General features: G+C 35.6%; 1 protein-coding gene across 1 annotated transcript in view; it reads right to left on the reverse strand.

The window, feature by feature from the left end:
* The window catches only part of LOC136839516 (putative mediator of RNA polymerase II transcription subunit 24), a 501924-nt gene that overhangs the window by 14671 nt on the left and 469439 nt on the right, over nt 1-17814 (reverse strand). The window contains exon 2 of the mRNA XM_067105699.1: nt 5862-8487. Within this exon, the coding sequence (XP_066961800.1) occupies nt 5862-7053 (1192 nt within the window). The 5' untranslated portion in view covers nt 7054-8487. The remainder of the gene's footprint in view (nt 1-5861; nt 8488-17814) is intronic.

A 17814-nucleotide genomic window follows, 5' to 3' on the forward strand; every position in this document is an offset into this window, starting at 1 on the left:
GATTATGGTAAGCTTATTCAGTATCAATTTCCTGACAATTATAAAAGAAATAAAAGCAAACAGTACCAAAAGAATGACATTTATGAATGACATAATAGGAGAAATCTCGGTCTTATATGTATGAAAGAAAGTATGAACCTCTTCTAGCTTTGTGAATGTCTCCAATTCCAGTTCTGAAAGTTGAAATTCGTTAATAACTGCAAACTGATGCACACTTTTACTGAAATTCAAACTGTATGTCGTGAAGACTGTAGGTTTGTAATACAAATTATGTAAAATGACCAATTCACAAGCAGATGAAAATGAGTGTACGTTAATGAAAACTACTTCTGTTTTGCTTGACTTACAGTCAATCTTAGCATTCAATCTGTTTGCTGAGAACACAAAAATTTCATCATCAATGATTTGAGCCTTGAAAGTTTCTGTAAACGGTATATATTTACAATGGTTCTTACCATTCTTGTTGTTTACAAGATCATCTAAGCAATGAAGAGCATTCAAGGGTTCATAGAAATTCACAATGTTACAAACATATACATCATCATTAAGCATGACACATTCCCTGAATTTATGTTCGGGAATTTCAGTCACTAGGAACGAATCATGCTGCAAGGCAAAGTGTCGAACTGTTCCTTCTAGTACAATGGACTTATTATCTACTACCATTGGGAATGGATAGACTGACATCAATGAGTTGACGTCTGGATTGTTGAAAGGGATCACTAGTATGATTTGATTGGCTATCACTTTCACTGTTATCAGGCCATAATAGTCCACTATATTTTCTACTAGTGGCTTCAAGTGATTGTTCACAACACATTTCTGAATAATGGCTTCAATTTCACTAGGGGTTATCAGAAAAGGCGACAGCAGGTTTTTACCTGCCATCATGATTGCATTGAGTAATTCCTTGTATTCCAGAAGGAAATTACTTGTTTCTATGAGCAGTTGCTCCATCATTTCTGTTTGATGGATTCTAGCAATTTCTGATGAAACATTATGGAGGGCACTATTCACAAATTCTTTCAGCACTGTGATCATTTTCTGATTTTGATTGACATTTCCTATTACTTTATTATAGACAGTGCCCTGCTCAAGCCCAATTTTCAAGTTGAGCCACTCTTTCCTTTAGCCTTTCAACATTACCATCGGTCGCCACTCCAAAGAGATTGTGTAAAGCGACGCCTATAAAGGGTATGAGTGATCGCTTTACTACTTTCCTTGGCATAACACTATCGATGTCCCTCTGCAACTTGGAGAGCATGTCGTACAAATTTCTATCTTTGACGCTGTGTATTCCTGCCTGTATCTGATTGCTCAGCTGGACTAACTGCTCTCTCTGATCGATAATGGAGTCCGTCTGGATCTTAACAATGGCTAGGTCCTGTATCATCTTAACCTTGCCATGTTCCTTGATGATGGCTCCCTTTCTTAGTTGTACGAGTGAGTTCACAATTTGAATCACTGCCACCCCCCATACAATCCATTTGCTGAAATAATGTTATTAAGCAGTAAAAATCTTATCAACTACATTTGTTTACCATTGCACTTGCCATTACCTTCTTCTCAAATTATACCTTGGGGTCATTGAAGATTCTATTTTATTATCTATCTTATCTTTATTGGACAAATCTTTTAACTGAGTAGACGACCAAGGTTCTGAATGAACTACTTTAATGTGGTTCCAATGTACAATGGATTCTTTCAAGGTAATTTCATGCATTAACTTGAATTTATTCAACTTCAAAACTTCTAAAACTCTATATGGACCTCGAAATTTTGGTGATACTTTAATATTAGGTCCTTCAAGAACATGATTGAGTACATAAACTTGTTGTCCTACCTTTAACGAAGGTATGGTGGATCTGTTATTGTAATACTTACTAGACTTTTTATGTAACTCCTTTAATCTAGCCCTGGTGACTTTAACGGTCTCGTCACGTACGTCTTGTCTTCCAAGCAATATAGTCCTCGTAGTTGTACGTACGTCTGGGTGGTGCGGCATCATCCAAAAGTGAATTTGGCATTCTCTTTTGGTAGCCATACAATAGGAAATGAGGAGTTTCTCCTATTGATTCATTTACTGTGTTGTTTAGAGTAAATTGTATGTCTTCGAGAGTCAAGTCCCAGTCTTCAGTGCTAGGGGTTACCAATGTTTTCAGAACATCCTTTATCTTGCGATTTGTTCTTTCTACTGCTCCATTTGAGCTTGGCTTATATGCTGTTATTTGACATTTCTGTATTTCATAAAAAGTCACACAATTTCGTTAGAATGTCACTAGTAAATTCAGCAGCATTGTCTGAGAGCAAAACTTGAGGACATGAATGTCTGGTTATAATTCTAGACTTAAAGGCTTCTGCCACCGTTGATGCTTCTCTGTTTCTAGTTGGAACAATTTCTACGTAGCTGGTCAAATAGTCAATGAAAACTAAAATCTGTTTATTTCCTCTGATGGTGTTCGGGAATGGACCTAAGAAATCCATTGTGACTACTTGAAAAGGTTTTAATTCTGAAGGATACATTTCCAGAGGAGCCTTGACGTTGACATTCCCCTTATGTATATTACATAGGGTACAATTCTGAACAAATCGAGTAGCATCTTCACTACATCGAGGCCAAAAATAGTTTCTAGTGATTGTTCTACATGTTTTCTTAATTCCAGGATGTCCTGATAACTTGTATGAATGGGTTAGTTCTAAAACGTCTTGTATTAGTGTATTAGGAATGTACAAACGTGAACAAGCATTTGGTTCGTCTGAAGTCTTGTACAATAACCCATCTATCAATTGAAACTCTGAATTTTTCTCACCTTGCAAGAGGTTGCCAATTACTTCCCTTATTCTAGAATCCTTTTGTTGTTCCTTACGAACTTTGTCTAAATCTAAGTCTGTGATTTGACAACTGAAGGCGAAATTATGAGTGGTAATTTGTTTCTCGTTCTCTTCTTGTGATCTAGATAAGGCGTCAGCTAATGTGTTATATCTACCAGGTATGTATCTAAATTCTGGGGCAAATTCTAATACGCTAACGAACCATCTATTGAACTTCATATTATTGGTAAAAGCCCTTTTCTTGAAAAGATCACAAATGGGTTTATGATCTGTAAGAACATTAATTTTATGTCCTAGCAAAATGTGTCTAAATTTCTGTAATCCCCAGACTAATGCCAAACATTCCCTTTCTGTTGTACTGTAATTTCTTTCAGCTGCATTCAAAACTCTACTGGCATAGTATACAGTCCTCATCCTTGTTTTATCCTTTTGCATCAAGACGGCACCTAGTCCTGTACTTGAAGCATCACAGGCTAAGTAGAATTCCTTCTCGAAGTCTGGATAAACTAGGATAGGATCTGTTATCAACATATCCTTTAGTGTTTTGAACGCTGCTTCCTGTTCATCTTTCCACTCATAGCTAGCATCTTTCCTAGTTAACTCAGTTAATGGTTTTGCTATGGTAGCAAATCCCTTTATGAAAGGTCGATAATATCCTACCATACCTAGGAATCTTCTTAGTGCCTTCAAATTTCATGGGGCTGGATAGTCCACAATAGCCTTAATCTTTCCTTCTTGCATTTTCAAACCATGTTCACTGATAACATGTCCTAGATATTCTAGAGATTTCTTCAGAAACTGACATTTCTTAATTTTTACCTTTAAACCGGCCTTTCTGAGCCTATCTAATACTAATTCTATTGTCTTGAAATGACTCTCTACATCCTTACTAGCAATTATTACATCATCAAGATAAACCGATACGTCTTCAACATCTCCCAAGATTTGCAGCATTAAACGTACAAACGTTAAAGGAGCTGAAGTAAGACCAAACGGCATTACCTCAAATTGCAAATGTTCTTTGTGAGTACTGAATGCCGTGAGATGCTTGGATTCTTCATCGAGAGGAACTTGCCAATATCCACTCAGTAAATCGAGGCTAGAAAAAACCTTGGCACCTCCTAATTGCGCTAACATGTCATTAATGACTGGCATTGGCATTCGATCAGGGATGGTGTGGGAATTCAATTTACGGTAATCAATTACCATCCTCCATGTACCGTCTTTCTTTGGAACTAGCAGTAAAGGTGAATTATAAGGTGACTTAGAAGGAATTACGACTCCATCTTCCTTCATCTCTTCAACCATCTCGTCTACAATGGGTCTTTGACTTATTGGAAGTTTGTAGTTAGGTATATAAAAAGGTCTAGCACCATCTTCTATGACTATTTTGTGCTGCAGGACATCTGTCCTTCCTAACTTATCTCCTGTTACGGCTACAACACTCCTATATTTCTCTAATATCTGTATTAACCTGTCCCTACAATGAGGAAAATCTGTATTATTTACTTCCCCTTCTAATTTAACTCTTGTGTCAGCTACAGAGACAAATGCTTTTTCACTTAGGGTTAGTAAAGGGTTAGTAATCACAATTCCCTTACAGAATTCTATGCCTGCATGCAACTCTAGTCTCTTGTCAGAATAATTATACACATAAGCCGTACAATTTCCACCATTAAGTCTTACTAGGGAATTGTCCATTTTCACAAAGTCTGGTAAGTCTTCATTAACTAATAACACATCTGTATCACCTAGGTTTTTATCTGTTACAATTCTAAGACAAACCTTTGTCAGACCTTGTGGATGCAGTATAACGCTATTGTTTAATTTGAGTTTTACAAGATTATCATCGGCAGTACTAACTAAGCAGATCTCTTCTGCATTCTGTGCATCGGCAGTGTAACAGACATCAGTATCATCTGAAGTTTCATCTTGTAGTATCACAGAACCTATCTCTGTCATTTTTAGGTTGCCTAACAGCAACACCTCATTGAGATACTTCTCTTCCGTATCTTCTCTTATTATTAAGTGACTACAATCTATTAGCGTGTCAGGATCGTCAGGTTGGAAAAAAGAACTAAGTTCTTCGGAGGTATCTACTTGTCGTGCACTTGAGTTAGCAGGTTCATACCTGCTATCTGAGAATTCCTCCTGAGTGGCTTCTAGGCTTTTAAAAGTAGTTTGTCTATCTTCTCCTATTTCTTCTATCATTGAGTTTCTACACACTGTCCTACCCTGGTTAGCATTAAATTCTATTTCTATCTGTTGGATGTCTACTTCTTCAGATGAGGCTGTCTCAGGTAAAGTGATCAAGTTTATCTGAAACTGTTCCTCTTCTTCAAGAGAGCAAACATTTCCTCTATCAGTTTCCTTGATAGTGATTCTTCCATTGCTACAATCTAGTGCAATTCCACATCTTTTCATAGCCTGGAAGGAAAATAGAGCTTGAGCTGGAAAATATTTCTCTTCCAACACCACAAACTCTTCCCTGTATTTCTTATTTAGAATTTCTATCTCTAAATTGACATTGCCTATAGCCCTTATTTGCTTTTCAGCGATCCCCTTTATGGTCCTATAGGATTCTCTCATTTGGGAAAGCTCACAACCTATATGTTTTATTAAAGTGCCTTTATCTATGATACTTACAGTACTGCCTGTATCCAACAATATGGAACTCAGTACACCTTCTAAGTGTACTTGTATGATAGGCAACTCTTCCTGACACGTATTAAAATTCTTTACAGAAAACACTATTTCATTACTTCGAGTAATGTCTGTTGGGGACACATCCTTATTCACTGTCACTATTTCTTTCTGTAAGGGTGGACCTTTCTGCTGCACTTTCTGTGATTGTCACTGAGAATCCCCTTGATTTGGGTTACTTTGGTTATTTTGAGACCCCTGAGAATTCCCTTGTTTGTTGTACCAACAGTTCTGGATTAAATGTCCTGTCTTATTGCAATTCGAACACCATTTGTTTCTTCTACAATTCTGGGTTGTATGGTTGTTATAACCACAATTTCCACAACTTTGTCTATTTGACTGTGGCCTATTATTCCCTGAATTTTGGCCTTTACTAGCTCCCCTCTGTCCAGGAGTCCTGTTATTTCCACTGTTATTTCCATTAGTTCCAGTGGTATTCCCATTGTTACCTCTGTTTGGCGGCCTACCTTGATTGTTTCTATTTGATTGATTAAATCTCCTATTGTTGTTCCCACCATTTCTATCAAACGAATTTCTATTTCCCTGATACCTAGACCTAGCTTGCCCTGTTTGGTTTCTATTGGACTGATTGCTATTATTTCTTGGGTTTCCACTAGCTACGGTTCCCGTAAAATCTGCACTACTACTTGATGAATTCTGTTTTACTTTCCTTTCTATGTACATCAAAGTTTGTACAATTCCATCATTTGGCTTCCTATCACAGTACTTCTTTAAGGCTACTCTTCCTTCCTTACCCAAAGCATCGTAGATTGGTCCTAATGACATATATCTGAGTACCTTGGATATACTAGCTAAATCTGTTTCATCATCATCAAAGTCATCCTTTCTTCCAACAACAATTCCTACAGCTTTCATATCTGTCGTCACTCTATCTTTAGCTTCTTCTACTCTAGTGGCTAAAACTAAGTGATTACCCTCATATTTCTGATGATGGAAAGTTCCTATGTTATACCATGGATCTTTCTGTGCTTCTGGTTGCCAAAATTGTAAGCACTGTTTCTTGAATTCGTTAAACAGAGTAATATTCCTAAAAAGTACTGAATGCAGAACTGTATGTGCATCACCATGTTCCATACTAACATACAAGAGTGCTTCATCTATTTTCTTTCTCTCATCTGTGATACCAGCAGCTGAAATTCTGCTTTCTGTGTCTGCTATCCATCGATTTACACCATATTCTTCTAATCTACTTTTATCTACATTACTTGGGTCTACCGTTCCACAAAATCTAGTGGCTTGGGTTATTACGGCGGCTTGCGCCATGTTGTTATTTCTAGGTACAATGGAAGTTATTGGGTTAGTGGTTACAACTGAAGGGTTAGGCGCACTCGGTAAACTAAGTGGGGGACCTTGACTACGAGAACGTCTGGATCTAGTATTACTAGGATCAATTTGTCTAGAAAGTCGTTCAGGTACAGGTCTTAGGTTATATGGAGTCTGGTCTTCGCTTCTTGTCTGTTGCAGTCGGGAGATAACTTCGTCCAAAGTGTTATTCATATTAATTCATAAAATATTCAATGATTCCAAGAATGAAAAATTAAAAAAAAATAAATTTGAGAATCAGGTACTTACTTCAATTGCATGTTTGCTGAGTTGACTGTATCCCTCTATACAAAAAAATTCAAATTTTTCCTAACTAATTCCTTCATAGGACTCTCTCACAATCTGAAAAAGTCTGATATTAGTATTTACGTATACAATTGTTTGGGTTCCACTACAAAATGCTGCGCCAAGTGTATAACAAAAAAATTATTATGATAGAATTATTTAAACAGAATTGTCTCTCTCACCAAGTGAACGAAAATTTCTATTTCGTAAAAAAAAATTACTAAATATGAGAAAAAAATTATTTCCTTCGTACAACAATAAGGAAATATTATTCAGAATATTATTCAAAAGAAAAATAATTTACTTAAATTATTTGTGTGTTTTTTTATTATTATTTGCGCACTGCAGGGAAGAATAATTATATAAAAATTCCACGCACACAAAAAAAATTTACTTATTCACAGAGAAAAAAAAAAAATTCTCTTGATAATTCCCCGATACTAGGAATGAATGTTTACTATTCAATTAGCTCCGTGTCGCCTTGCACTTGAAGATTGCGCTGATTGTACTTGAGTGCAATTTGTCGTTAGCATCCAGCGATAATTCGGCACAGCTCGGCCGACTTCCAGTCCGTACTTGCTGAATTTGGCGAGGAAAAATTTTGGAATCCCTTCCATATTGTTGATTGAAGGCGTTACTTCCTTTCTCCGGAGGCGGTTATCAACGCGTTGACTTCTAAACTTTATCGCCGTTCCGAATTCTTCACTCTCTTTCGTCGCCGTCTTCCGCTCTCATTCGTCGCCGTCGTCGTCACTGCTCTGCTACCGCTACTTTTCGCTAAGTCTCCATTTTAGCGACCAAAAATTTTGGGAATTTCGTGTATTTAAGTCCGTACACAATAGAAAAGTTCACTGAACTGACGTAGATATTAGCGACCTTCATACGTCCGCCAACACTGTTTGTTTTCGTCTTCTCCGCTGCTGCGATCGGCGTAGTATAGGGCGAGTTGCTGATTCTTTCTTTCGTAAATTTCGTTTTCTTATAAAAATCACCGCTGATCTATGCCGTGATTATTACTATTGTTCTTATTATGGTCATATATAATTATTAAACTGAATTTCTGGTTGATCTTATGCGAACGTTCGGAAGTTTCAAACTAGGCAGAGATTTACCGCTGTCAATTTTTCCCTCCGATCGACGCAAAAAGATTCACTGCTTCTTGGAATATTTCGTTCTGCTTCGTTTCCCTTCTGCTACAGTGTTGATGTTGTATTGGTATTTCTAGTGCTGAAGACCGTCTTGAGATTATTTGCGCTGTTAAATTGAGAGTTAGTTTTAGCGCCGTCACTGCTCACTCTCTGTAAATTTCTCTAGGGCCGTGAACTTTAATGTTTTTCAAATGTGCGCTGGGCGAAATCCTCCGAAACTGCCACCAATTTATTTTGTTATGCGGTGATTTTTTTTCTTTGTATTGCGTTGCACCACATATGAATGACTCTGTTTCTGTCTGTTGACTTTCCCTTGATAGTAACGCAGGGGACTCGGTAAGTTAGGTTGAAATTGTCTATTAATATTTTTCACTTTTTTTTTTCCCGGAGGGGGGTAAGAATTCACCGGGCACGGTTTTTCATAAGTTTTATTCTAACACTACTATTTCACACTGCCAGCCACCCTGGACTTAGAAATTTCTTGATGTTAAGAGAGGAGCGAGTGACACAATCCTACCCAATTTGGTTTTCAAGTAACTCTGGCTAAAAATTGATCAGAATGAACTCTGGACCTATGTTGAATAAAACTCCGCCTCCTTGAGGACGTCTACTTTACTCTTAATGGTTCAATCTTAACTCCCACTTTTGGCAAGGACAAATCAGGTCAATTTTGCTGACCTTTTCACTTCTTAGTCTATCCTCTAACTCCTCCTTCCTTTCCCACATCTTGGAGGTTTGTTTTGGTTACACTTCAATTTACTTGGTATCATGGCTCATCACTTTTAAACTATCAACATCGTCTCTCGCTCTCTCTTTCTCTCTCTCTCTTTCATAATCCCGATCAGTGAATCTCATATTTATTCACTGCATAACAATATAATGGAATCCACGAATGAACGAATGATAGAGAGGCAGAAGCTAAATCTGGTTCCAGACAGAGAAATTGCTCTGCTATGAAATGTCCTCTTGCTTTCATGCTGTTGCATCTAAAGAAAAGTTGCGTCGAACTTTTTACTCACTGCTGAGTGCAGTACGCTTCAAGTTTCGCTAACTATATGTTCTAGAAAGTCAAAGACCCTAAAGAATTTCGACTTCCGGGAAAAGAATTATTGCTTGAAAACTTCGACTAAATTCCTTTTTATAAAAGAAAGTTTTCACCTCTGCTATCTGTTTTAAATTCTCTGATCTCTGCGTATTCATTAGAGTTTAAAGTAGACAGCAGAGGTGAAAAGCTTCTCCTGTTAAAGGTAATATAGTCGATGTTTTCAAGCAATATTTTTGCCCGGAAGTCGAAATTCTTTAGTTTAATATTTGAGCATTGGAGAGTAAAGTAGATTTCATATTGGATTCTGTAGTGTTACAACATTAATTTGAGTTGAATAAATAGTTTTTCACTTGTCTAAATAGGTTTTTATCAGAGAAAATAATAACTTCTGAAAGATATAATAAAAAGCCATAAAGAAATTAGAATCTAAGGCTAAAAGCAAATATTCATTTTATTTACCCCTTCATTTATTTCTAATTGCAAATTCTCTAGCATGTGTACAACTTATAGATTGAAATACTGACCAACCATACGAGGGGTTCATTAAACTGAAAATATATTCTTGATGCAGTGGATGATGCTGGGATACAAGCACCAAACATCACAGTTGGCTGAAGACAGGGCTCAAAGATAATCATAATCCCTAATAAATCGAACATATTCAGTGCTAATTTTATTTTCCACAGCGAACTCACGTTGTGCTAAAATTACATATTGGACACATTATGCTCCTCTTAAACAACGAAGATATGCATTATCCTCATACTCTAGAAATAAAGGTAATGGGCTGTATGAAATCTCATCAAACATAATCTTTTAAAATTTCCCAGTAAGGTTCTTTCAAGCCTTTCATCCACCAGTATTTCAAACAGTGCTGAGACTCGGGAGCACTTTCTTACTCAAGTGCACTTGGCATATTTCTATATATATTTGACTCAAAACATTTTGTAGAATTATTAGCATTCTCTTTTATCAAGTAATCACGAACTAAAAGGATGTTTTATAAGGAGAAGCTTAACGCTTGGGTTGGAAAAGAGGGAACATTTGAAAACATAAGATTTTTCAGGTTAAATATTTAGTTTAGATACGACCTGTACAATTATTAGAGGATAACTAGTAGAGATCGCTGGAGACGAGAAATTTTCTAACAAAAATAGATAAAGCATATTTACTCAGCCATCAGGGATAGCTGTACCACCGAATTCTATATATATATATATATATATATATATATATATATATATATATATATATATATATATATATATATATGTGTGTGTGTGTGTGTGTGTGTGTGTGTGTGTGTACGCGTGTATGTGTGTATGTATCAATAATAAAAGCTCTCGTGCTGTACATATCTTCGACCCACAATATAAGATACACGGTCGTTGTATTTTCAAGATGAAGCTTTGTTTTTTATTGATAATTAATTCTTGTTTATATATATATATATATATATATATATATATATATATATATATATATATATATATATATATATATATATATATATATATATATATATATATATATATATATATATATATATATATATATATATATATATATATATATATATATATATATATATATATATATATATATAATACGTGTGTGTATGAAACTTCTTAAATGGACAAGGTATTGTAACAAAATTAATAAATTTTTGTTTAGAGACCCTTGAATTTCTTCTTTTAAAGCTGTACCACGACTAATTTAATTACTTATTAAGAGAGGGTTAGATTTTTTACTAAGCACTTATTCCATCATTTTTTGGCTGGAATCAGTAATCCTCTCACCACTATGTTTAGTGGCAGTCTCTTACGTTCTTCTGCTAATCTTCGGAATTCTTTTTTCGTCAAAAGGCTGAATTCAGCCAATAACTTTTAAACCTATGTAGTGAAAATTACCTCTGTATTTTTCTGCTTTACAATACTCACAGACGTATCATCAACAGCACGTTGAACCAATCTTCACTCGTAGTGTCAATCACCCTTTCCTGGCTTGTATTTTTAAACTTGAAAATTCGATTTAGAGTCTACTTTCCAGCCACTCCAGGTTTTCCAGTCTTCCATTTTTTTTTCTCAAATTATATCTGAAATGTTGACCCTTTTCAACAGGGAACAATCTTCTACTCTTTCAAAGTACTGTTTGTTAACCCAAACAGAGTCACCACTCATCAGAACATCAACAGCATGAACATTTTATATTCTGTCGTTTGCCCATCCTGTAAGCACTTCTGTGCTTCTGGATATATGACCCTTAGTCTAAAAATTTTTTAGCAACACTTGCCTGGTGCCCAATAGTTCCCAGTAATCAATAATTCAACAACATCAAAATTATATACTCTACTTTTCCTGGGATAGTCAATTTAAAATGCGCCACATAAATGCAAAAAAAACACTGTGAATCAGTGGTTGTGATAAATACCATTGTATGACAGCGCCAAATAGATAGTGAGTCTTATTGTATATAAGCAGATGACATTATTACTGGCTTTATTAAAACAAAAGGGTAAACATTAAAGTTACTTCTGGCAATTTTCGTAGAAAGGAATGTAAGCCTTTGCAAGGAAACAAATAATGTCAGTTTCATTATTATCTAATAAAAATATAAAAATCATGGGTTCCTATTAAGGCCAGTGACATTGTTCGGAGGTACAATCATCTTATCAGGACTTTGAATAAGTCTATACTTCTTTTTCAAAGTGATACGAAAATAGTATCTGGGAACAATGCCATGCCCAAATAGTGTGAATCTATATCTTCCTTAATATACTTCAGAGAGATAACTAAAAATATGTAGCCTAGAGTACAATGATGAAATTGTTAACCATCTGTCATTTTCTAAACATTTTTCATAAAATTTATTTTACGAATATTTCCAGAAAAGTCACTTACAATGGTCATTTAAAGACACCTTTTTATAAAGGTATTTTATATGCTCCGTTATCGAAAAATTCAAATAGAACCTCGTGAAGATTTTTTGTAAAAAAAACAAATCGGTTATAAAGATGAAATATGTAGTCATAAAACACACGGAAATAATATATTGGAATATATGTTTCAAAGTCAAAGGTTACAAGCGTGTTCCCTTTAACACGCCTCATGTAGAGAAAACTGCTTTGTTGCAATTATAATGAAAGCAACAGATCCGAACTTAGCTCGTCAAATGCTTTCACTCGTGAGCAAATGGGCAGGAGTTCTAAATTGCAAATTGCTAGTACGTCTCAACATGTTGGAATGAAAAGTAAGATCCGAGAAGGCGGGTTAACAGGGCAGTGAAACGAGTGGCTCATTTGGTACACTTTACCCTGTTAATGATAAACGGATGTAGTCTTCAAAATAACCGGAATTAGTCTGTGACTATATAAAATCATGAATAGAATAAACAAGTAAAAAATGCGCCCAAGTTTCTTCGGCGCCCTCGAGTTTTCTATACTGCGTGTAATCAAGGCCACCGAAAACAGATCTATCTTTCGGTGGTCTAGGTATAATGCTGTATGAACCGCTGCCCATGAAACTTTAACCACGGCCAGGTGGTGGTCTGTCCTATATCGTTGCCATATGCACGATTAAGGCTAGCTTTAACCTTAAGTAAAGTAAAAGTAACTGATGTTAGAAGGCTGCAATTGGGTATGTTTGCTGATTGGTGGGTGGATGATCAACATACCAATTTCCAGCCCTCTAGCCCCAGTAATTTTTAAGATCTGAGGGCGGACGGAAAAAAGTGCTGACGGACAGACAAAGCCACCTCAATCGTTTCCTTTGACAGAAAACTAAAACGGAGAGACAAACAAACAGACAGACAGACAGAGCACATTTTATGAATTGTTTTGCCCAGGTAGGCTGAGGATTATCTCGTTGAGGCTCTTGCATTTTGATGGTATCCATTTTGACAGAGCAATGAACACACTTCGATTGTAATCTTCTCTTTTCTCTTTGTCTTTCTCCACCATAGCTGCAACTACATTAGACTCCTTTCAACTAGATACATAATTCACTGCTTAGGGCAAGTGCAGGCCAGTGATTTTTTAAGAAACTCACCCATCTGTCCCTCCTTGCTCCTTTCGAGAGCCAAATACAAGTCGTCCAGATGTAAGCCAGATGCACTACCATCAGGGCTATAAGGTATTTGTGAGACAGACAAACAGACAAAGACAGAGAAAATAACTGTGATATGTTTACATCAGTAGACAAACGAACTGGGAAACAGCTGTTTTGCAGTTTTAAGGGATTTTACATGGACATAAAGTATTAGTTTTCCTTTGTATTCCAATTTTACATTTATGTACAGAATTAAAAATAATAATTCCATTAATTCATTTGTTTCATTTAGAAATAAAACAAATAATTTTCATAATTCTTTTGCTAGTAGGCTCAATCAGCTGATTCTAAGAACATGAACATTGGTGGGACAATTCTTTTTTATACATAATTTGATGATGATATATCATCAATATAATAACAAAGTATACAGCATTTTGGTTATATTTTATGTTACAGTATTCTTGTTTGTATTTTTACTGCATTTTCTATTTTTTTTTTTTTACAAACCAAAAGATAAATGCAATCATGTCATAGGGTACATAGGTTTGCACACACTCACTCCTTGCCATCGGTGACCTTGCTAGAGCCTGTTAGGTTTCCTCTTGCCTACTTATGGAATTCACATTTTAAATACTTTTGCTGTGATTAGAGATGAAATACCAAGAGTAACAAAATATTCTCTTATGTAGAGAGAGAAAGAGAGAGACAGAGAAACAACTGAGGTGTTTATGTCGGTAAACAAACGGAATGGGAAACAGCTACTTTGTGATTTTCAGGGCTTTTACTTTAACATAACGTATGTTACTTTACTTTTGTATACCCGTTTTACATCTATGTACAAAAATACAAAAAATTTTCATTGCTGACTCGGAAGTCTACTGAGCAAGATGAGCGTTCCCCATACTTCTAATCTGCTACTGTGTGATTATCCTCTGGGCTATGCACAAGTGCCTGGGCACAAGGGTTGTAGTATGGATTTGAGCGTGATTGCAGGACTTCTTTGTTTGTCTTGGGTTGTACTCCTTGCATGTCATATATAGTTCATTCTCTTCTCTCCCAGGAGCGTCGACAGAGGAATTCTGAAGTCTGCTAGCTGAGAGAAGATAAAATTGGTAATCCACTAGATGTTGGGATTCAGGAGCTGTTGTTGGATACTCACGGCCTTGGTAATTTTGGGCCGTTTGAAAATAGTCTGCTTTTTAATAATTCCTGTACCCTATTAAAAAAAAAAAAATATATATATATATATATATATATATATATATATATATATATATATATATATATATATATATATATATATATATATATATATATATATATATATATATATATATATATTTTTTTTTTTTTTTTTTTTTTTTTTTTTTTTTGCCTCTCAGGGACCTTCGTGTGGACTTTCCAGGTATCACTAATATCCTGGAACATTACAAAGTCTTGAAACATCAACATCCCATCAGGGGAGTCTCATTCATTTTAGTAATTTGCTTGAGCATCTCAACGTGGATTTGCAGACCTGGCTCAGACTAGCTATTGCTAAGTCTGGCTTGTCAGTCAGTGGTACACAGTGAAAATGGCAGTGAGTAGGTTGGTGGATATGGATCCAAGGGCCTCCACAGGTTCGACTCTGCTCCATCTGGCATGTTCAATGACAATCTCTGCCTCACTCAGGGCAGAAATCATAGATCTTCTCCTGGAAACTGGGTCAGATCCTTGTGCCAGAGACCATGCGAGTAACACATCCTTGCACTCCTTTGCCTTAAATGAGGAGTTTTCCAGGACACACAGTAGGTCTTTCTTCTGTCTGCTGGAGCTAAATTGGACGATGCAAATAACCAAGGTGAAACTTTTGGATCATTAGTGGCTTCCCGGGGACAGCCACTTGGTCAAACAGTAGATACTGTAAGTCATACCTCTGTGCAATGCCTGGCTGCTGAATGAATTTTGAAACAATTTTTACAGGGGTGTCTTACATCCCAGACTTTGTTAATTGTTGACATTTACTGGTTTAGTGGACAATTTGTTCAGTAGATACGTCAGATTTATGACTGATATAAATTGTACGTCTTATAATGATGTAATTAATTCCGTATGAATGTATGTATTTCATGTTATATTTTTATTGTACGCTGTATCCGCTGTATATATTGCTTTTATATTTATTTCTCTGTATACTCGTTCACTAATTGAATGGAGTCATGTTGATCTTATTGGTTTTGTTAATTTACGTTGATGAAAAAACAAAATATCGGTTTTACAAGTGCTTTGTAGTAATGCCTTTATTTTCTGAATTACTTATGGAAATATAATTATGCCTTTGAAAAATGTTATGATTGTCCTTTTACCTCCAAGTAACCGTCTTCTCAAAGTTCACAAGAGTTTAATACCTTGTTTTCTATAATATTATACGCTTCATTATTTCTTTCTATTTTTCCACTTTCTTCTCTGTTTATCTATGCTTCTCTCTCGTTCTGTTTCTCTCAGCTCGGCTACTCTGCAGGCAAATTGTGCCAAAGCCCTTCCCTTGTCTAGTTAAATAAGCAAGGTAGTTGTCATAATAGGATCCATTACTCAGTAAAACAAAGTACATTTTATGAAGCTTTGTTTAAGCTTATTCTGTATGATTGACTAATGCAACTATCGACTTTGTCATATTTGTTGTGGCTTAAGCCTACCGATAAACACAGATGAAGGAAATTCATAGGTACTTCACCATTTTGGGATTTTTGAGACAAATATTTTGCAAGTTAGTCTTAAAAGATTATAATATCCTGAAATATTTTTCAGCCTTTATTTTAGTGATAATAATCATACAGAAATTTTATTCATACGTTCTTATGCTTTATGAATTGACTATACAATTCGATATTCCTGTTTTATTGGTGAAAGGATTGGAGTTAACTAATGTAAAAATGGAAAACATCTTCAATTAAAGCTGTAAAAACGGGAACGTATATTTTTCTTGACACTAATTTCCGTTTTGTTTCATATCTACGTAATTTTTATCAGAATAATGAATGTATTATGAGACAGTGATAGTTAAAGGTGTCCTTTTTGTTAAATTTGATATAACTCTGTCTTTTTCCAAGGAAAGATGAATGATTTGAATATTTTCGATTTTTATAGGGTACATTCCTTCAATTTCAGGTTGGATTTCTTTCCTGTTTTTAAATAGCCTATTTGTCAAGTTGTCAAATACAGGAAAAATATATTAGTTGGGCAGACATATATACGTCATACTGTTGACTACAGGGGAATAGTACAAAGGTATTAGTGTTTACGGCATGACAGAAGAAATGATAATTGAAATAATTCTATAGCGACTTTTCCCTTAATTAAGTTCACAATTTAACTTCCGTTGTAGTACGCAACTCCACCATACAACAGATTTGCTGGCATCTAACCCTTTGTTTTGAAATGTGGTATCTCTGCGTTACTTTTTAGTAAACAAGACGATTCTTCAGGCCATATATGCTTAGCTTAATACATATGAATATCAATTATTTTTCATAACAACTCCTAATGTTTGAAACTTATTTGGGAAAAGATAAAAATAAAAGACTAACTGGTATGACGTACTGTATATACCTTGCTTTGCAAATAAGAAATTCTAGATAAGATCTATTTGCTGAGAAAAAATATTATTTAAAAAATCTATGATATTTTTAAATAGAAGGATTTCTAAAGATCGTTTCTAGATGAATTTCATTCTTCTCGCCTATTTCTAACTCCAATCCCATCTCTCTCTCTCTCTCTCTCTCTCTCTCTCTCTCTCTCTCTCTCTCTCTCTCTCTCTCATGAAAACTTTATAGTCAATTTCCTATCAATCAAATTAATTTCAAATTAACGGCTGCTAACCCGAGGTGCGGTTGTGGAGCGAGGACGGCACAGGGCTCCCGCAAAAGAATACAAAGAAAATGAATAATTCATGCTTGTCATGACACGTGCTTTATGACACATAGGGCATAGAGGGGAATATATAATGGTGATAATAATCAATATATGGCTGTTCTATATTGTTCTTTGATGGATATGGTGATGTTACGCAAAATGAAATAGTTATCAAATCAAACAAGTAGGAAATCATATATAGTTGTTTGAGTAACGACGGGTGTGACCGTTCAACACCGTTACTAAGCTGCGTGCTCTCAGTACCGATGGCATTATATTAGGTAACCAGATTTATATAACTGATTTAAATGCTTAGTCATATTCAGACTAAAGAGTGTTGATGATTTCGCGAACACTGAGATATGAAGCAGAATTTTCATTTCCTGTAACATGATCCAAAATCAAATAAATCAATTCATTTTACCTGACAGTAAGCCTGACCCAGGTGTGGCCCAGTCGTCGACATCAGCTGGGCGAGTCATCTGTAATACTCATTTCTGATTGCTGCCTCAGCCAG

This window comes from Macrobrachium rosenbergii, chromosome 1 (genome assembly GCF_040412425.1).
Source record: "Macrobrachium rosenbergii isolate ZJJX-2024 chromosome 1, ASM4041242v1, whole genome shotgun sequence".
In the NCBI taxonomy this organism is placed as follows: Eukaryota; Metazoa; Arthropoda; class Malacostraca; order Decapoda; family Palaemonidae; genus Macrobrachium; species Macrobrachium rosenbergii.